Genomic DNA, 21,950 nt, shown 5'->3' on the forward strand with positions numbered 1-21,950 from the left:
CTGGCCTCCTTCTGACCAATGTTTCCTAGCCCTGTGCCTCATTTGATCTGTCTGCCCAATGGGCAATGGCTAGCAGTATAGGAAACCAGGGTTCAGCCTTGATAAATAGTCTGGCATCAGGAGAGAAATAATGAGGTTCAATGAAGTAGACCCTTTCCCTCTGTTACATTTCTTTTGTTTGTCACCAAATGGAGAGGCAGAAGGTAAACCTGGAGAAGTGGAGCTTCAGCTCTTTAATTCTATTTAATGTAAACCTAAGATGATACTGTATTTTTACAAACGATTGAGAGCTGAGATACTTGTTTCACCTAATTGCTACATGTTGGAACCTCAGCCAGACATAGTGGGAGTGGTTACGATGATTCCAAATATTTGTGTTTTTTATGCGTTTTGTTCCATTGTACTTGGACTAGACTGCTATATACTGACCTCCCTAATTATATAGGCTTTGCATTATTGCTCAGTTCTTTAGAACATGTAATCTAATAGAAAAATTGGTACAACAGAAAGGAGTCCTTTTAGTTGCTTGTGAAAGGTGTATCCTGTGCCAGTTCAAGTAGAATGTTACAAAAAGGTATGGGAGCCCCTCACCCGAGAACGAACACAGCCAAATAACCTGTTCTCTGGGAAGGTGCCCACTCTGGAAGGTCTACAACCATGTTTTAGCTCACTCTACCTTTCACAGAGAAGAAATATATCCATTTGCATATCAGTCTTGTTCCAGCCACTTGGGTAGTCCAGCACTGAAATGCCAGGCAATTCTCCTCTGAACAAAAGTACCAACAGCAACCACAGACACATCGTTTGGCCTATACCGACCTCATCAGTGAGGTGAAGCTGTGCCTCTCCAAGCACAGTGAGCAAGGGGTCCACGTCTGCATTACCCTGGGTAATTTAGGGTGAAACCCAAAGTTCCTAAAAATGCACAAAAAGGTCTAGGAGCCCCTCTACCGAGAATGAACATGGTCAAATAACCTGTTCTCTGGGAACCTGTTCTCTAGAAGTTACTTTGAATCAATCTATTTACTTAGAATTTGAGTCAACTCAGCTCACCTTTTACTGATCCAGTATTTAATAGCAATAGTCATCCAACTAAATTCACATTTGCATAAGCAATATACAACAGAGGGGAAGAGCTAAGTAAGCTTACAACAATATGTCAAGTTCCAATGCTAATATCACATTTTTCTAAACTGTTCTATCTAGCTTAATATAATGAGAAATAGGAATATTAGTTACCTGACCTGTCTTCCAACGTCCTCCAGTGCCTTTAGCCTTTCAATATCCAGCCAAAGCAACCAGTGATTCTCTCCTAAGGTACCTTTAAGAAAGGTCTTGAATCTTTCAAACAGTTTTCTGCTGCGTATATTATATGGACTGTGAGTGAACTTCCAGGCAACCCCAGGTTGTGTGTCTTCAATTTCAGACTCTGAGCTCATCATATCTTCTTCAACATCGACTTCAGAAGAACTGGAGCTTATAGTTGACGCTGCACTTGATGGAAAACTCTGAATTATCACCTCAGACAAAGTGTAGATATCCACTCCATCGTTCAAGCCCTCCGGAGGATCACCTGTCAGCTTTGAAACTGCAGCTTCAATCACATGCTTAATGTAAAATGCTGCAAACTCCTCCAATGTCGCAAACACAGGAACTTTATGTTCCTGGTTTTCACTATCACATGTCACTTCTAAATAAACTCGTAAAGCGGATGGTGATGGGCAAGTGGAAATGGATCTTGAATATTCTGCCTTTGAACGCCTATCACTAGGCTTTTGATCATCTGCACCTCTTGCTGTAAGAGTGCCATTACCCATTGTGCTAGACTTCCGATCATATGCACCTTGTGCCACAGGAGTGCCATTAACCATTCTGCTAGACCTTCGATCATCTTCACCTCTTCCTGCAGCAGTGCCATTACCCATTGTGCTAGACCTCCGATCATCTGCACCTTGTGCCACAGGAGTGCCATTAACCATTCTGCTAGACCTGCGATCATCAGCACCTTGTGCCACAGGAGTGCCATTAACCATTCTGCTAGACCTTCGATCATCTTCACCTCTTCCTGCAGCAGTGCCATTACCCATTGTGCTAGACCTCCGATCATCAGCACCTTGTGCCACAGGAGTGCCATTAACCATTCTGCTAGACCTGCGATCATCTTCACCTCTTCCTGCAGCAGTGCCATTACCCATTGTGCTCGACCTCCGATCATCTGCACCTTGTGCCACAGGAGGGCCATTAACCATTCTGCTAGACCTGCGATCATCTGCACCTTGTGCCACAGGAGTGCCGTTAACCATTCTGCTAGACCTTCGATCATCTTCACCTCTTCCTGCAGCAGTGCCATTACCCATTGTGCTAGACCTCCGATCATCTGCACCTTGTGCCACAGGAGTGCCATTAACCATTCTGCTAGACCTGCGATCATCTTCACCTCTTCCTGCAGCAGTGCCATTACCCATTGTGCTCGACCTCCGATCATCTGCACCTTGTGCCACAGGAGGGCCATTACCCATTCTGCTAGACCTGCGATCATCTCCACCTTGTGCCACAGGAGTGCCATTAACCATTCCACTAGACCTCCGGTCATCTTCACCTCTTCCTGCAGCAGTGCCATTAACCATTGTGCTAGACCGCCTATTATCTGAATCTCTTGCCGCAGGACTGTCAATATCCGCTGTGCTAGGCCTATGCTCATCTGCACCTTGTGCTGTGGGAGTGCCTTTACCAATTGTGATAGACTTCTGATCATCTGCATATCTTGCTAAAGAAGTGGCATTAATCATTGTGCTGGACCTCCAATCGTCTGCATCTCTTGCTGAAAGAGTGCCATTAACACTTGTGCTAGCCCTGCGATCATGTACATCGCTTGCTGCATCAGCGCCATTAACCATTGCGCTTGTCCTTCGATCATCTGCACTTCTTCCTGTAGTATTGCCATTAATTATTGTGCTAGTCCTGCGATCATCTGCACTTCTTGCTGTAGCAGTACCATTGACCATTGTGCTAGTTCTCCGACCTTCTGCACTTCTTTCTCCAGGAGCGGCATTAACCACTGGGCTGCTGTGCTTCTTTATTAAATTAACTCCTGCATAGAATAAGAAAAAAAGAATGTCAATGTTTTGGCCTAGTGGCATCACAATGAAGAGTATGAAAACCAAAATGCCTGGAAATGTCCATTAACAATAAAATTTAATACTCGGTGGGGGACCATATAACTTTGCATATTGCTGCGGTTTTGCAACTATACCATTCATAGTTTTAGTTTAGTTTTAGTTTATTATTTGTATGGCGCGCCATACCCTGGAGTATCAGGGCGCAAACAGACAAGGATATGCTCAACTTAGTTACAGATACATGAAAATCAGATGAAGGTACAGAGATACGCCGAGCTTGGTTACAGATATGCTCGGCTAATTGCAAGTACAAGGAAAAGGCAGGAAGTGTAGACATAGGCATCAGCAATATTACAGTAAGCAGATATGAACAGGAAGAGATCAAGAGCAAGGGAGCAAGGAGCAGGTCTAGGTAGAATCCTAGGGTTTTTACTTCGTGAGCTACTTTTATGTTGTTCCCATCGATAATGAAGTTGTCATAATCAGGGCTAAGCTTGGATATATAGGTAGTGGTGCCCAGGATGATAAGCTCAGTTTTATCATCGTTCAGGCATAAGCCGTGTGTGGCCATCCATGCCTGAACAATGCTATATATCCTGTTCACTAGGGCCAGGTCCTTGGCGTAGTCTCCTGAGAGCGGGAGGAGGATCTGGGTATCGTCTGCGTAGTTGGTGTAGGCGATACCCAGATGATCCATTTCGTCAAAGAGGGGCTTCGTAAAGACATTGTAGAGGGTGGGTGACACACAAGACCCTTGTGGAACACCACATGTTATGGGAATTGGATCTGCTGAGGCTGATGGAGCGAAGACTCATGGTCCGATTACTCAAAAATGACTTGATCCAAATTATGGCCTCTTTTGAGAAGTGGGCTGCCGAGTCGAGGTGACTATAGAGGACCGTGTGATCCACTAAGTCGAATGCCGCTGATAGGTCCAGGAGGAGAAGTAGGGCCGCTTGGTCATTGTCCCTGCAGTCATCTATTTGGGCCTTCAGGTCTATTAACGCTGTCTCGGTCCCATGTTGCGGGCGGAATCCTGATTGACGGGTTCCAAGTAGGTGGTTAGACTCTAGGAAGTTTTGAATTTGCAGGTAAGCCACTTTATCTAAGATTTTTAGAAGAAAGGGCACAGTCGTGATGGGCCTGAAGTTAGTCGGAATGGCAGGGTCAAGGGTTTGTTTCTTTAGTAGTGGCAGTACCCAGGACTCTTAGGTTGATCGGTACTGAACCAGAGGTAAAGGAGGAGTTGATTAGTTTGGTTATAAATGGCGATAGTTCTCTCGCAGCATCCTTGATGAGTTGTGCTGGGCATTGGTCACCTTTGCAGTTGGACGGTTTAAGTCCCAGGATTACCTTTTCTACCTCTATGATCGATACCTTAGAAAAGCAGAATCTGGCTCCCGTCTTAGGCTGTGGCCTTGGCACTGGGCTCTGAGGGATGTGTGGTGTTAGCGATGCCTTCTTGATGGCAATTTTGGTTTGTAGGTTTGCTACTTTGTTTGTTAAGGCATGTTGTATGCTAGAGCACCATTTTTTATCATTAGTGCAGTTTTCTTGGGGTAAAACGGGTGTTTCCAATTCTTTCAGAATGCTGAACAGTTCTTTGACACTAGATTTTGAGTTGGATATTCTAGTATTGTAGGTTTCTTGTTTGGCTAATAGTATTTCTTTCTTGTATTGGGAGGAGGCTTTGGAGAGGTTGAGTTTATTTTTGACTGATGGGGAGAGTCTCCAAATAGTTTCAAGTTTTCATTTGGCCAGCCTGAGATTTTTTAGATGGGGCGTGAACCAGGAATTGAGGTGTTTTTTTGGTTTGCTATTTCTTAGTTTAAGTGGGGCTATGTGATCCAAGGCTGAGGTCATGGCTACGTTATAATGTTCAACTAACAGATTAGGGTCCATACTGTCTGGTAGTGAGTTCAATTTAGGTATTATAACGGGCATCAGATTTTCTGCTGTCATTAGTTTTTTATTTCTCGTTGGCAGAGGTGGGGCGGGTGAGGACGGGGCAGTGGCCCGGTTGGTTGTCACTGTGAATAATAGCAGGTAGTGGTCAGTCCAGATCTGCGGTACAGAGTCCGTAATATTTACTTCGCAATTATGTTCTGCTATCCAATCAAGGATGCAATCTTTGTTGTGGGTAGGTAATTCAACTTTTTGGGAGAATCCTAGCTCTTTCAGGGTCAGAGCAATCGCTGTCGATTGGGTGTCCTTATTGTCATTATAGCCTAGATTAAAGTCTCTTAGCACTATTGTTTGGGATGTATTTTTTAGGTTATTGGACAAGGATGTCGAGATGTCCTCAGCGAAGGTTCTGATGGGACCTGGTGGTCTGTAGATGAGGATGATGTTTAGGGTTTGGGAGTTGGCAGTGGCTATTTTGACCGTGAGGCATTCACAGGATTGCATAGTGGTAGTAGTGATGATCCTCATGTCCAGGCTAGTTTTAGCTATGATTGCTAGACCTCCACCTCGGTAGGTAAGTCTGTCCGCACGTAGGATTGTATAGTTGTCTGGGACTGCTAGTGATAAGGCTTGGCCAGCCGCATCATGTAGCCAGGATTCTGAGATGGCCAAGAAGTCTAGGTTGTCTGTGGCAATGATATCTGAGATCTCTGTGGCGTGTGCGACTAGCGACCTGGCGTTTATAAGCGCACCTTTGAGATATGGTTTGTGGTCTGCTAGGTTAGGACAGGTGGTGTTGTGACTAACTTTGGTTGTCTGTTCGGAGTTGTTTATTCTAAGTCTGTTGGGCTTGGCCTGTTTCCTAGTGGGTTCTGCAATACCCTTCAAGGGTAGCTGTATTTTATTTTGGAATTTTAGTAGTTCAGTTTTCTTGGCAGGTAGCTCATGCAGTTTGGACAGGCGAGCACGTAGTCTTAGGTTTCTGTCTGTAGTGTTACATGGCCTTTGTAGAATGATGCTATCTGGATAGTGGGTCATTTTAAGTCCAGTATTGGGTTGTTGTGTGTTGAGCATGATAGGACAGGTGCGATGGGTGGAGTAGGACGTGGTGCGAAGACTCAGAATGTTAACTTTGGTGCTTATTATAAGTGGTTGTATTCCTAATGTGATGAGGAAGGCCATACACAATGGTAGCCAGGGTGACCTGTGGGCAAGACCCAGGGTGTACATGCTAAATGGCTCAGTAATAGTCAGTTAGGTGTAGTTTCAGTGGCAATTGTGGTGGCTAAGGCTAGGCAGGCTAGATGCAGCTATCAGGCTAGGTACAGCTTCAGTAGCAATTTGAAATGGTCAAGAACAGGCAGGCTGGATGCAACTATCATGCTAGGTACAGTGCCAGGGCACAAGGGTACAATGCAAGTCAAATGTGGTCTATTAGCGACCATAGGGCACAGTACAGATCAAAAGTGGTCTATTAACGACCAAGGGGCACAATGCAAGTCAAATGTGGTCTATTAGCGACCATAGGGCACAATGCAAGACAAATGTGGTCCATTAGCGACCATAGGGCACAATGCAAGTCAAATGCGGTCTATTAGCGACCATAGGGCACAATGCAAGTCTATTAGCGACCATAGGGCACAATGCAAATCAAATGTGGTCTATTAGCGACCATAGGGCACAATGCAAGTCTATTAGCGACCATAGGGCACAATGCAAATCAGATGAGGTCTATTAGCGACCATAGGGCACAATGCAAATCAGATGTGGTCTATTAACGACCATGGGGCACAATGCAAATCAAATGTGGTCTATTAGCGACCATAGGGCACAATGCAAATGAAATGTGGTCTATTAGCGACCATGGGGCACAGTACACATCAATGGAGTCTATTTACGACCATTGTGTAGGTGTGAGACCAGTAATAGTGTGTCAGAGAGCGAGTCTGTAGTGCACGAGCCGGTAAGTTGAGGTGCATGTACTGTTTCTACATGTGGCAGTGGTAAACATACTGGATGCCGTATGCTAGTGAGGGCCCATATGGGTGCCCGAGCACTCTAGAAAAGCGAAAAGACAGGCAAAAGTGGCTGGAATCTGGAGTGCAACTAGGGGAGGCATATGGCCTACCTTGCATCTGCCAGGGTTCGTAGTCAACGATCCTGAAGCCTGCTACTCCTGCAGTGGATAGCAGGATCTCCTACTCCTCCGGCCTTCGGTTGAGTTGTTGGCATGGAGAGCATGCTGCAAGTATGAGCATGGGCAGAGTAGCGCGCTCCAGCGTGCGAACAGGGGGCAAACAGGGGCCTTAATATGGGCCTTCGTATGAGGCCGCCGGCGCTTCCGCCTGCCAGCGGATGCTGCGAATTCAAATCAGGCTTCAGTAACCTGGCAAAGGGGCAGCAGCCTCGATATGGCGCCGCGTTGCGCTAGGCATTACAGGGTCAGGCAGGATATGGTCAAGCAGGGTCGGTCGTGGTCGCTGGTGCTGGGCCCTCTGAATTAGGCCATATAATGTGATTCCTGGAAGCAGGTAGGGGTGAGGATGGGCGCACAAGCCTTACCACAATAGCTGGTGGCTGGATGCCGAAATTCATGGAAGGGTGCAGCACGCATCCGGATCAGCTGCTGGAGTTCCGCTGCTGACGCTGGGGGGAAAGGGCTCCTGCCCTCTCCCGAGGTGATTCCTGGAGGACTGGGGCTCTGGGGGCAAACAGGGGCCTTAATATGGGCCTTCGTATGAGGCCGCCGGCGCTTCCGCCTGCCGGCGGATGCTGCGAATTCAAATCAGGCTTCAGTAACCTGGCAACGGGGCAGCAGCCTCGATATGGCACCGCGTTGCGCCCGGCATTTCAGGGTCAGGCAGGATATGGTCAGTCGTGGTCGCTGGTGCTGGGCCCTCTGAATTAGGCCATATAATGTGATTCCTGGAAGCAGGTAGGGGTGAGGATGAGCGCACCTGCCTTACCACAATAGCTGGTGGCTGGATGCCGAAATTCATGGAAGGGTGCGGCACGCATCCGGATCAGCTGCTGGAGTTCCGCTGCTGACGCTGGGGGGAAAGGGCTCCTGCCCTCTCCCGAGGTGATTCCTGGAAGACTGGGGCTCTGGGGGCAAACAGGGGCCTTAATATGGGCCTTCGTATGAGGCCGCCGGCGCTCAAGTTCATGTGGAACTTGAGATGCAAACATGTTCAGCTCGCTGGAAAGGTGACATCTGCATAATGCTTTCAATCCTGTCTTTAGTATCTGGTTCTCCAGGACATGATTTATTTCCTATAATTACATATGACCCTCCCATGAATCAAGTTCTTGAATAACCCATCTATGCCACATCTGCTCTTACCAATTGACTAAAATGTTATTTCTTTTAAATGTGGATGACAAGCATTTGCCTCTTTATCTGCTGCAAATAACAACCTTTCAACTATTTATGACACATCAAATTTGTGGGTTGTCAACAGCAGCTAAAGAAAGAAAGTTCACACACTCAAATGACCCCAGGCAAATTTAAAAGAATCCAAAGATAGTAGATGTTCTCCTCTATACAGGGCACACACATCCTGGAATGTCTGACTCAAGCATTAGTGACAGACGTCTCGTCAGGCTGCTTTCCACAACCTACTTACATTTGTACTTTTCTTAATCCCTCCTACCACTAGCCCCAATTTAAGGGAAAATTCTGAATGCTTTAGTGTGCAATTGTACTGTAGGCAAAACATAATTGTCCCATATATGGAAATCCAACACCACAAAAGCAATTCCTGCACTTATTTGGGTAACAAATGATTTTGTAACGCAAAATTACTCTTATTTTGTTGCCCTTTCCATTTCTTTGTATCTATTGCATAGTAAGTCTATACACCTCAGAGGCTAAAATTCGTAACTGTGTGCTAATCACACAGAAAACAAACTCATACAAATGAAACACTAAGAAACATTTGAATGTAATCACAAACAATGAAAATCATGAAACAGCATTGAGTAAATTAAAATTGTAAAACAGATGCCTGTGCAGTGGTTAGGAAGGCAACACCCAGCAAAGCAAGTTACTAAGTTCTATGAATAAGGTGCAATAAGCTGTCACACTTACAACTTACAAACATCAATTGGTATTTGTTTGCTTAATAATAATAAAATATCCAAAAGTGCTGGAAAGACATAAGGCCCGACCTAGGTTTTAACAACAACACACTCACTTGTAAAGACATGCATAAGCACATCAACTAACCAACCCACAAGTACTCAAGACCCAGACAGCATTTGGTAAACATTAGAACATGTTAAATGTGAAGCAAAACCAGCAGTGAAATGATTTGTATCTTTGGAAAGGAGACTCACATGTCTATTTGGGAGCTGAAGTTTAGTCCAATTTGTAAAACAGCTGGGCTTATAATTTAACCTCCTCTTTGCTCTATTGCCATCTTTTTGCTGCTCTACATTTAAGACACATCTTGCCCAAAAAACAAAAACTATTTTTCTCCACATTCTAAATTGTCTGAGGTGGTGGTTGTAACTATCAATATGTTAGCTTTCTTTTTACCTTCCACTACTACTAGCACTAGGAAATAGTGGTGCAGCTGACATATCGCAGTAAAACTAGGTTTGGAGCATGGAGTGTATATGTGTGTGTATGCATGTGGGTGTGTGCGTTATAACATTAAGCGTTTCAGAGCAGAGCTATATCGATGCAGTTTTAACTCAATAAAAATTGTAACCAACTTTCCGTGTTGTCCCACTTCTAGGTACAGCAGGTACACATCAAGTGTAGCGAAAGCTTCCACAATTTGGAAATTGGTAACACCCGCTATCTATGAAGATCGCTATCTGGTCAATCCCCTTTGAAGTGTGGAATTGAGAAAAGGAGAAAATGACAAAATGGCAATTGAGGGCTGAGAGCTACAAGATGAGGCATTTTATGGCATATATTAGGGAAAGGTATTATCATTCGCGTTAAAGAGAATTACAGATCATTAGAAGTTCAAGGAATATTATTGGTGGAGGTGTGAAGATGGCACTGAGAAGCATCTGTATTTCTATATTGGTGGGCATCAGGAAAGCCCTAACAGGCAGATCCCTGAAGCTAGACAACCAACGGCTGGTATTTCAGAGGTCATTGCATGAGAGGGTCAACAAGGATTTGGTGGGAAAGTGGAGGTAATATTTGTGTGCATAGTGAAGGAGAATATTCCAGAAATATATTGACAAAGGGAGTAACAAGGGACCACTAGAAAAACTTCTATTAGGAGATGAGACTGGGCACCTATTACCATCCAAGCAGAGGTTAGAGGAGAGTTGAAGGAATACTGCAAAGAAATATGTGCACAAAAGCAAACTCTGTGACACAGAACAGAAGGATAAGAGATCCCCTTAAAGCAATAAGAGACATCAAGAGGGTGAAAATGGAGAGAGCCATCACAACATAGGAGATAACGTTGGCAATAGATTCAATGGGCATTACCAAAGCGTCTGGAAGTTATACTATACTGGTCAAATTCTAACAAACACCCTCTGAATAAGCTAACTTTGAAATGCTTGAGCAACGAACCCTGAAACTAGTTAGAGGGAAAAAAGGGAGCAAAGGGTTATATGCTCAATGCATGAACCCATACCACAACTTGGCTCAGTGGTGTTTGAATCCTAAAGGTAAACCAGGTAGAAAGTGATTAGTATACTCACATCATCTCTATAATGCTGGCATGGGCTGGGGCAAACTATACTGACTACAAGACTGAAATTATTTGATTAAAAAAGAGGGATAATTGAAAATAGGGTCTATGGGCACATTGATAACACAAATGGAAAGTAATCCCTTGGAATCAAAAAAGCCTGGTGGCTGCAATCTTCAGATCTCCAGATGTTTTGCACTAACACTTTCATCAGCCCTAACCAGCATCATCAAAGTGAAGGCACATTCTGAGTCGCAAACTAATAGTCTGTAGAGCCACAGGTTGCAAACGCCCGATCTAAGCTAACAGTGCCAGGATTGGTCAAATAGTACAGTGTCAGGGTTATTGGCTAACAGTCTTGATGGTGTTGTGGTAGACAGCAGGGGTACCCCTGTCCTGGAGGATAGCTCTCTCACAGGAGGGCTGTTCCTAGGACCCTTTAGTTTGCTCTACCAAGTAAAAAAGAAAGGTGTTTTGGAAAAACGTCCATGGGACTTAGCAGTTCTTAACTAAACAAGGGGTTTATTTCTAGCATATATAATGAGGAAGTGGGTATACTGGACTCCCCAAGATTCTCTAAGCTCAAAAAAGTCCAGGAAACTAGCACCCAGCCACTGCCAGATTCAAACTCAAAGCTGCTTTGACACACTTCCGCTCTCAGATACAGCACTCGGCTCACTAGTTGTAATCCAGCCAGGAGGATAGCGCCTGGCCCACTTCTTCCCATTCTAAGCTTATGGTGGTCAAGTTCACTAGTAAGGGATATGGCCCCTTCTCAATCTCAGTAAGGGATATGATGCCCTTCCCACTGGCAAGCAGTGCTCTCCTCTTTATATAACTAAGTGGGGCAGAGTCCACCCCCCCCATGTGACTTAAGACATCAAAGACATTTATTTCTATGAGCGTTAGATCCAGGCTCTTTAGTCAGACATGTAGTCTACGGCCTTCTCCCCCTCATTGTGCTCCATGTGACTCCTTTTCCTGCTGGTCTCTGGTCTGCTTTGATCAGGTCTACTCCTGCCGTTCCCTGGCCAACAGTGTCTCTTCAATCCCACCCTCTAATGGCTTTTTAAAGGACTCGCAACCACATTTAATTACTCTTCTTTCAGGAGATTGGATTGTTTCCTATATATTTTGCATTGGTGTCTTACATTTATTGATCTAGTCCAACCCGTCTTTTGCCTCTCTTATGGGTTTACGGTGCTCTGAGCATTTAGATAGCTCAGCATCCATTTCATGTCAGCTGAAAGTCCTGCCTTGATGTTCACTCTGATGTCACTGATGTTCTTCAGCCCCCTTCAACCCGTTTCACAGCAATTCCACAGTCTGTGCTCCTTACTGCATGCAGATTCTGGGGGACAGCTTATGGGGATCCAAGCTTGTGTAATATTGTGTAAACATACTCATCTAAAATCTCTATTAGACCTTCATAGGACTCCAGCAGCATGAAACCACCTTTTTGCAGTTATAAAATATGTCAGATTAGTACCAACATTTGTAATTGAGATATGTTTGAGGATTATGGATGGGGGCTAGGAGTTAAAAAATGCAAACATGGTATCCTACAACCGCTAAGGTGAGCAAGCTTCTCAGAGGTTCTGTTCCACATACTAATTAAATGCACTCTGCACCATGTTATTAAAACCTGTAAAAGGGTTTAGGAGAATGGATGCTGATCATCTTAATTCAAGATTTGTTTTTCTGGAATTATGAGAAAAGATTACTGTACTTAAATGTAAAAGAATGGACAGTTTGAAAATGGTGTCTTCAGTGGGCCTACATTTACTAAAGGTTTTCAAAGAATTGTACATTTTGCAGAAGGGGACCCTACAGATTGTGGTCCACTTAAAAACCTACGTGGGACATATGAAATCTGGCAGTGGGATTGTAGCGTTGGCTAAGAGTGCAGGTGTTTTGTGTCACATTATCTATTATCTTCAAAAGTTAAAGAAAAGCACTGAGCAGCTGACGTCACTCGGGTCATGTCCATTTCTATGTGGCCTTGCTCTAATTCCTTTGGGAAGTTGTGCGCGTCTAGCCGCGGTCAGGCGCAAGAGGCAGCAGGCAAGCACAGGCTCGAGAGCAAGTTTGTTAGTGCACCCGGTGTCTGATCTTCCATCCACGCATCACTCGGAATGACAATGTGTTTCCTTCAGTCTGTCAGGTGCACGTGACGTAGAGGACGACAGCGCGGCTCGTGCATGTGCACAGTTTGGATCAATTAAAGAAACCGCGGGTTACGTTTTGGGTGCCACAGTCTTTGTGCACTACCAGTGTTCTGCAAATTGCAAAGCGGGATTCAGTTGAAAAGTGAAGGAAAAACATTAGCTGGGTGTTAAAACTGAGATATCTCAAGTTCAAAATGTGTTAAACATATACTGAACATTATATATCGCTCATATTCAATATTCACTCATGTTCAAAGACCCCTTTTTGAATTCTAGAAGAAGAACAAATCAATTAGTACAAACAGCCCCCAGGTAAGGTGCATATTTGGCCTTTTTACGCACATAAATCTTGTGAAAATTACATGTTTCTTTTTTTCATGTGTATCAGTTACACAAGATATTCTTACCAGTACCCCATAAATCATGGTGTCCACAGCTGACAGCAAGCAGGGGTGAGTCATGCTCCGTTTAACACTCTGCTCTGTTGATTATTCTACATAGAAAATACTTTTATTGTTGGCATAGTTTGCCTACTTCTCTGAATGGGACTTGGGCGTGAATAAAAAAATGTTTTACTTTGGAAGCATTCTGCATGACAAATGTGCTTTGCGCATTCCTTAGGATACTTTCGGACATATTATTATAATTGTATTTTTATTGAGCTAATTTGGAAGACTGGAGCATAAAGGCAGCTCAATTGCAGCAGAATCAAGTTTGCAAAGTTGATGCAGTTTCCGATTTTAGCAGTGAACTGCATGGGCATTTCATTCTGTGTTTTCTATTTGTTTCAGAAGCCCATTAGGCATTTAATGGCTTGAGGTTTTTGATGTAATAAAGCTTTTAGAGCCTGACAGCAAGCAGTTGGGTTTGGCAGTTGTGATTAGGAAAGGCTTTTTATGTTAAATACAAAGATGTGTTTTGTATATTTTTAAAAGATTGCTTGTGTTTGTGTGAGCCTGAATGAAAGGGCCCAGTCAAAATTGTTAGTAGTCACAGCAGAGAGAGCGAGAGCAAGCAAGGAAGGGTCGGGCATGTGGTTGGCACTTTATCTTAAATCTATCCAGTCAAGGTATAATGCACACGGATATGTAGTCTGAAAATCTACCAGTACTTCTTTTTTGGAATGTTATGCTTATAACGGAAGGGAATGGGAGTTTTTACGGCAGCAGATTTGATCGAGGTACAATTCATTGCATTTTTTATTACGCATTTTGCTGCAAATATATGTTTAGGTGAATAATCAATTTAGGGGACTTAGGGGGGCATGTGGGGTGTCTCCGCCCGCATATATTTGCAGCAAAATCGTACAGTAAAAACAAAACAAAAAAGAAATGTGATGAATGCTACCACGATCAAATAATCTTGACCAAATCACGCTACACCTAATGGAACAGTAGAAACCCCTCCCAGCAGAATCAGCTGATAGTTTTTAATTGGACAGGATCAACACTTCTCAGCAGTGCTATATATACTTTTAGAGGGAATGATCGTACCAATACTTAACAGTTGTGCTATATATTTAGGCACAGTATACCAATTTTTAGTTAAGCTGCTGTTAGGCAGAATCCTGTGTAGTGCCCTTAGGGACCACTACACACAAGACTACAGGTGGTGATACAAGTTTTACCTTTGGTACAAGCCTGTACTACTATGTCAGAGTGGTAGCAGTGGCAGAGCAGCCAGGCTTATCTCAAGAGTATATGAGCAGTAGCAAAGATTACACAAAGGGACCACAATTACTGTGACTCAAGCAAACACTGACTCAATGTTTCAGGTAGAAAAATATAAGTACATTTATTTTTAAACCATTGGTTATAAACACAACACTTCTATTAAACTTCAATAAAAACCACACGTTAAATATACTTCAACTAACCAATTCACTTTGTACAGTAAGTCTCAAGGTAAGTACCCTGTGTTGGAATTAACCAGTGTTAGGCACAAAAACACGTTACCGCGAATACGATTGCGATCACTTTTTGACAGTTCGGTCAACTAAACAATCGCTTATCCGTGACATGAAATGCTACCGGGGCAAAAACACACTTAGCACCTGAGATACCCAGAGGGAGTTGGAGGCAAAAATCCCAGGCAATATTTTGGTTAGACAGGCAGAATCAAGAAACACTCAGAGACAGGAGTTCAAAAGTCAAAGGGTCGGAGCCAGGGTCGAAAGAAACCGGGGCCAGTTGCCGAAGATCACACGGTCCGACAGTTCACGATTCAACGTAGCCAAAAGTACTTCGATATTGTCAATGTTCGGAAGCAAAAGTTATAAGAAGGAGGGAGACATGGGCAAGCCTTGGAAATGAAGAAGAAAGGGATTCACCCAGTTTCCTCAACAGAACACAGTACCTTGTTCCAATGGTGCAGCTGGTGCCCTGGCAGTTGTTCCTGTTGGTTTCCCGAAGACCCACGATTCCTGGAGCTTCATCGAGAAGGAGGACGTCTGAAGGGGGTCTGCACCACACAGGGATGAGGCCGGCAGCAGCGATACGGAATAAAAGGTGCGCTCCTTAAAAACAGGAGAGGCACTTCAGGTGGCTATCTGGACCACTACAGCAGTGTGCAGCGATTTTGACCACGGAAGAGGATCCTCTGGCTGTAGAAGACGAGCTGGTTATCCCCACTAAGCTCAAGGGAAGAAGACTCCGGACTGGATCTTCTCTGAGTCGTTGAAGGGCAGATAGCTCAGGACTGCAGCAGGGCTTCACTGGGAAGGGGTAGTTGCAGCAGCCGTCGCTCTCTACGCTTTTTTTCGGTTCCTTGTAGTTCCAGTGGCGACTCTCTGACTTCTAGCCCAAGAGACCTGCCTTTTATGCGAAAAACCCCTATTCATGCAGCCTGGCTGTCAATCACCCAGCAGGGGGGTTTGTCCAGCCCGGACAACTACCCTGGCCAATCATGACAAAGTGTGACTTGGGTTTCCTAGGATACCCTGTGCAGGGGGTGACTACACCCCTCCCTCACATTCAGCCCACCTAGACACCCAGGCGCCTTGAGGAGGGCTTCTGAGCAGAAGCCCGCCAAAAGACAGTGAACAAAGAAGGCGAACCTAGTTTGCCACGCAAAGTAAAACACAAGAAGGACTTAAAAAGAAATGGGGAATAAACCCAACCAGAGCCAAGAGAAAGACGATTTGGTCAAGCGGGTTTATGTTCGAGGCTAATATAATAGCCAAGAACAGTACCACGTTTATCTAATATAATCGCGATAGAAAACTTAGGGTAGATACCACTGCCACCAGCCAAGTCTAAATGTTAAAAGAGCGAAACAATGCTCTAGGAGGTACAGATAAAAAGGGATATAAGTCAACCCTTTCCAGTACTCCATGGAAGATGGGGTGTACTGGATCTGTGGTAGATTTACTAAGTAAAGTTAATGGTAACTTTACCCTTTTCTGGGGGACAGTAGTCGCCTCAGAAATGGAGTCGAGAGAAGTCTCAAAGACAACCCTGTGCCACGGCACTGAAGGTGCTGTGTGACACACAAAAAGGGGGCTACTGAAGTGGTGTACTTCAGAGTCCACAATCACAAAAACAGGTAGAAACACATAGCAAAACCCAGGTAAGAGTGGGGGAAAAGCTCTCACTCTTATCAAGTGGAAAAAAATAAACTCCAGAAGTCCAGCAAAGCTGCTGGGATACTAACTAGGTGAAGGAAATTAGCCATAAATGAGAACTCTCCCTAACACTCGCGCCCCACCCCCCAGACGAAGGGACAGGAGGATTTAATCCACTCCTGGATGGACCTCTTACCTCTAGCCGGTTACAAACATCCTAGAGAGACCATCAGCATTTTGGTGGTGACTTCCTGCTCTGTGCTCAATGGAAAAATCAAATCCTTGCAGGCAGATTGACCATCTGAGGAACTTTGGATTTTCCCCTTTCATTTGCATCAGCCATCTCAAGGGTTGGTGTTCAGTCTGAATGGTGAAGGTAGACACATTCAAGCATGGTCTAAACCTCTTCAGTGCGCACACAATAGCAAAGCATTCTCTTTCTATTGTTGCCCACCTTGTCTCAGGATCCTTTAACTTCCTGTTGATGAATCAAATGGGGTGTTCCCTACCTTTCTCATCCAGTTGACTAAGGACTGCACCTATACCTACATTAGAAGCATCAGTTTGTACAATGAAGGGTTGGTGATAGTCAGGAGCTCTTAGGACTGGAGCTTGACAAAGGGCTTTCTTTAGGCCTTCAAAGGCTTGATTGCACTCCTCATTCCACCTGACCTTTTTAGGAAATGTGGGAGAGGAGGTGATATTCAAGGGAGAAGCTATGGTCCCATAGTTCTCTATGAAGTTCCTATAATACCCAGTGAGACCTACGAAGGCTCTCACTTGGGTTTGAGTAGTAGGGGTGGCCCAGTTTTGTACAGCTTATACTTTGCTAGGCAGTGGCCTTATTTCACCTCCTCCTACCTCATGTCCAAGGTAGACCACTGAACTCTGACCAATTTGACATTTGCTTGCCTTTATGGTCAGATGGGCCTGTTCAAGAGCCTGCAATACATAACCTAGGTGTTCAACATGTTCTTTCCATGTAGGTCTGAACACTGCAATGTCATCCAAGTATGCCATGCAGAAGTCATCCATCCCATTCAGAACTTGATTGACCATCCTCTGAAATGTAGCAGGTGCATTCCTTAATCCAAAAGGCATTGGGCCTCATTACACGTTGTCCGGTAAGGGAATACCGGTACCGTTAAAGAATTACCGGTACCGGTAATTTTCCAAGCCAATCACGACCCTGACCCACCGCTATTAGCGGATCCGGTAAGTACAGTGCCACTTATAGCGGCAAGGCTGTGGGCGCGCGACCCCCATACCGGAAATAGCGCCATGGCGCTAATATCACGCCATCACAAGCCATGCGGACATGGCATTAGCGGCATGGAAAAGACCCCAAAATCCCTTACCGGCATGGCGCAAATAACGGCATCTAAAAGCACCCGTTAAGAGACCTGAGCAGTGTTCCCATCTGTCACAGATGGAGGCAATGGAGACATGCAGCACAAAAGAGCACACCACACCCCTTCCCACACCAAGATGGTCCCAATACCACCAACATGACATGGGCTTCAGTACATGATTGCAGTGCAGCACCAAAAACAACAGGCCGCACCAGAGGTGACCCGTAACAGGTACCCATTCCTCACACCATTCCTCACACCATACAGGCGATGCCAGCTATCCACTGAAGAGGTGGCTCCTTAACCCCTGTACGGAACCCACAGACCAGAAGGAAGAGGACTACAATATTGCACATACCCGTACCCGCGTCGTGATAGAGCCGTCATTCGGCCTTCCAATGACAGTGCGCTGGTGCCTAAGCGGCCTGGGTGAGGCTCTCCTGTACGGCCGTGACAAAGTGGCAAAGACAACCATGGCATGTGTAGAGCATCACAAAATTTGCATCTGATGGAATGTGCCTATGCCACTTGACATTGACATGCAACCACCAGATGAGGATGATGTGGATGGGGCTGAGTATGGGTGAAATGCTCCGGCAGGACATGCAAGAGGCGATGTCAAGGAGGCACACAATGTGCGTCAGCATCTGAATCAAGAATTCCATCAGGTACAAAGGTGAAATTACATGGATGGAGATGGGTATTGTTGCCCTGGTGCATGTTATGAGGCCCACAAAGGACCCTGTCCACAATAAATGACACATACACAATGATGGAGACGACGCCTGGTTTTCAAATTCAGAACAGTGTATTGTGAACATGTGATAAAAATGTGCATGACCCCAACTTTCCAAACGCCCCTTCCCCCCTCCCCCACAACACCCCCAAGAACACCCTCTCCCCCCTGCCCTCACAACACCCCCAAGAACACCCTCTCCTCCCTCCCCCACAACACCCCCAAAAACACCCTCTCCCCCCTCCCCCCATAACACCCCCATGTGAGCCTTATGGTGTCTATGTGTGCTGCTCAACATGTGCCACCTAGTCCTTGCTGGACCTAAGCCACAGGGCCTCCGCCACCATTGGGTGGTTGTGACGTGGGGTGCCTCAGGTTGCGCAGAGAGCGGCGCAGGGGGCTTGTCTGCAGGGAACCCGAGGAGGAGGTGGTGCCTGGTTGATCCCGTGTTGGTGGTTGGTATTGCCGCTCCATGATGTCCCCAATACGGTTAATGGCCTGGCGGAGTTGGCTCATTTCCTGGCAGATCCTGTCAGTGAAGGCCTCAATGGCCTCCCTTGTTTGGCCTGCATATTTGCTGAGGTCATCCCTCAGACGGCCTGTCTCGGCCACATGCTGGGCGACCATCGCAGTAATGTCTGCCTGCCTCCGGCTGATGGTTGCAAGGTCAGGTTGGGTGGCATGTGATGTTGGGCTGGCTGCTGCGTCCTGGTCCGTTCCCCCGGCGTCAGGTGAGGACACCTGAGGGCTCCATGCCCCTTCAACGGTGTGGGTGTCAAGTGCTCCATTGCTACCTGATCTGGACGTTACCCTTGGACTTTCTGCAATGGAATGTGTCGGGCTGGGGGAATGGCATTGTTTTAGAATGTCAATTGCGTCCTCGTCAGTGAGCAGTGCGGTGGCTGCTGCCTCACCAGTAGAACTGGTGGCAGCGGAGTGCGTGCCCTCCGTGCGCATTTCACCTATGATGGGGCACACTGGCGTGGGTTCAGCAATAACAGCAGCCGTGCCCTCAGGCTGTGTGGAACTGGTGCTCCTGCTGCCTTTGGGCCTCTGCTGATGGAGACTCTTCCCAGTTCCCCTAGAGGTGGTGGCGGTGTTACCTTTCTCACTCATCCTGGCCTTTTTGGCTGCTGGGGGGGTACGTGTTGCAATGCATGTGCCTTCAGTGTCTGTCGGTGATCCTGTTGAGGACAAAAATAGGGTATATCAACGTTAATGGTTCTAGTTGCCTTATGCAGAATGTTCACGTCATGCTGCTCTATGCATTGGGGCCTCTTTATCATTGATTCTAGTAATGGGGATGTCGGGTTGGTCATGCATGGATGGGTCTCTGTTGCACGTGCATATGGTGATGCATGCATGTATGTGTGTGGCTGGATCAATGGCCTGGTCATAGACACATATTTGGGGGACCCTTCACCATTCACTGTGCATTGTTTGATGTATACACTCACCTCCATCGGATGAAATGGCCACACCATGCTCCATATCTCCGACTACCTCTATGGATTCGAGTCCAATTGTGGAGGCACATGTCTCCACCCACTCCTTCAGCTTCAACGGGGAATCTGTGCCACCTCCTGTGGCCATTGCCAGGTTACGGTTGGCCGTTAGTATGTTCCGCACACGGACCCGGAGGTCGTCCCACCTCTTGCGGCAGTCCTTGATACTGCGGGTGGTAGTGCCCACAGCACTGACTTTGTGGGCCACCGCATATCATTGGCAAAAACAACTTCAGCATTAGCTGCAAGTGTCCCGGTCAACATGATCAGCTCCTCATTTGAGAATTTTTCTTTCCGCTGACGATCTGAAGATTGTATTAGCACCTTGGGCATCTTCGGGCTTTCCTGGATGATTTCTTGTCGGAGTTCTCCGGAAAGAGGTCCTGATTGCAGAGGATGGCAATGGATTGTGTTTTTAAAGATGGCCGCCATGCTCTTTCCCGTTCCTGTGCGATGACGCTAGTTCCGGTTCCGCTTTTTTACGGTGACCGCTAATAGCGGTGTCCGCTAATGGCGATGACCGCTAATAGTGGGGACCGCTATTTGCATATAGCGTGGGGGCGGAGGTGCTATCAGCACTTTGGTCGAAGCCGGTAAGGGGCATTTTGGGGACTTTTGCGGCATGGCGGTACAGACTTTTACGGCATGGCGCTATGCTCGTGTCCGCGAACTCGTAATGGGACAATATTAGCTGCCTCTTGCGAGGGTGGTTACGCTAAAAGCGCCATGCTGTAAAATTCCGATTTTTACCGGGCAACGTGTAATGAGGCCCATTACCTTGAATTGGTAGAGGCCAGCTGGGGTGGAGAATGCAGTTTTCTCCTTGGCATGGTCTGTCAGGGCTATTTGCCAATAGCTTGACGTTAGGTCAAATGTGCTGAGGTATTTGGCTGCACCAAGTTTGTCCACCAGCTCATCTGTCCTAGGCAAAGAATGGGCATCAGTCGTGGTGACTGCATTTAGAGCGCTATAGTCCACGCAGAATCTCAACTCCTTGGATTCTGCCTTTGGTACAAGCACAACTGGGCTAGACCATGGGCTAGTAGAGGGTTCTATTGCCCCGAGTTCAAGCATCTTGTTGACCTCATTCCTTATGTGGGATCTGACATTGTCTGACATTCTGTACCGCCTGCTTTTGACAGGAAAACAGTCGCCAGTGTGTATGTCATGCTGGCCCCAAGGGGTCAAGCCTGGTGAAAGTGAGAACAGGGAGGCAAACTGATTTAACAGCAACTTGCACTCATCCTGCTGGTCAGATGTGAGACTGGAAGAGAGATTAACTCCTTCCACTTGCTCATCTAAAGGTAAGCCTCTGAGGAGGTCAGGCAGAGGTTCACTCTCCTCCTCCTCCTGAGCTGAAGCTAGAAGCAAAGCTACTATGTCAGGTCTAGAGACATAAGCCTTTAAACGGTTGGTTTGAAAGACTCTGGGAGCCTCCTTAGGATTGCCACCAGATAGTTCACCTCTCCAAGTTTACCACAACCTTGAAGGGTCCTATCCATTTGTTCTGTAAGGCCCTCTGCCTTGTGGGGACCATAACAAGAACAAGCTGGTCTTCAGTAAACTCAGCCATGTTAGCCTTCTGGTCATGCTAATGTTTGACCAGAGCTTGACCAGCCTTCATGTTATCACTTGCCTCTGCCATCATGTGTGACATTCTCCTGCGGAGACCTATCACATAGTCAGTTATTCTGACTGGCTTGGGGGAAGGAGCACTCTCCAACCCCTCCTTAATCAGGGCCAATGGACCTCTGACTGGATGGCCATAAAGAAGTTTGAAGGGACTAAATCCTACTCCCTCCTGAGGGACTTCTCTATATGCAAAGAGAAGGCATGGCAGTAGAAGGTCCCACTTTCTTCTAAGGTGTTCTTCTAAAGCACCTATCATGCTCTTCATAGTTCTGTTAAACCTCTCTACCAGACCATTGGTTTGGGGG

General features: G+C 46.1%; 1 protein-coding gene across 1 annotated transcript in view; it reads right to left on the reverse strand.

Moving 5' to 3' along the window:
- The window catches only part of RGS22 (regulator of G protein signaling 22), a 1,706,064-nt gene that overhangs the window by 1,308,912 nt on the left and 375,202 nt on the right, over positions 1 to 21,950 (reverse strand). Inside the window, exon 10 of the mRNA XM_069621432.1 lies at positions 1,240 to 3,091. Within this exon, the coding sequence (XP_069477533.1) occupies positions 1,240 to 3,091 (1,852 nt within the window). The remainder of the gene's footprint in view (positions 1 to 1,239; positions 3,092 to 21,950) is intronic.

This window comes from Ambystoma mexicanum, chromosome 5q (genome assembly GCF_040938575.1).
Source record: "Ambystoma mexicanum isolate Mex_15411 chromosome 5q, UKY_AmexF1_1, whole genome shotgun sequence".
NCBI lineage: Eukaryota > Metazoa > Chordata > Amphibia > Caudata > Ambystomatidae > Ambystoma > Ambystoma mexicanum.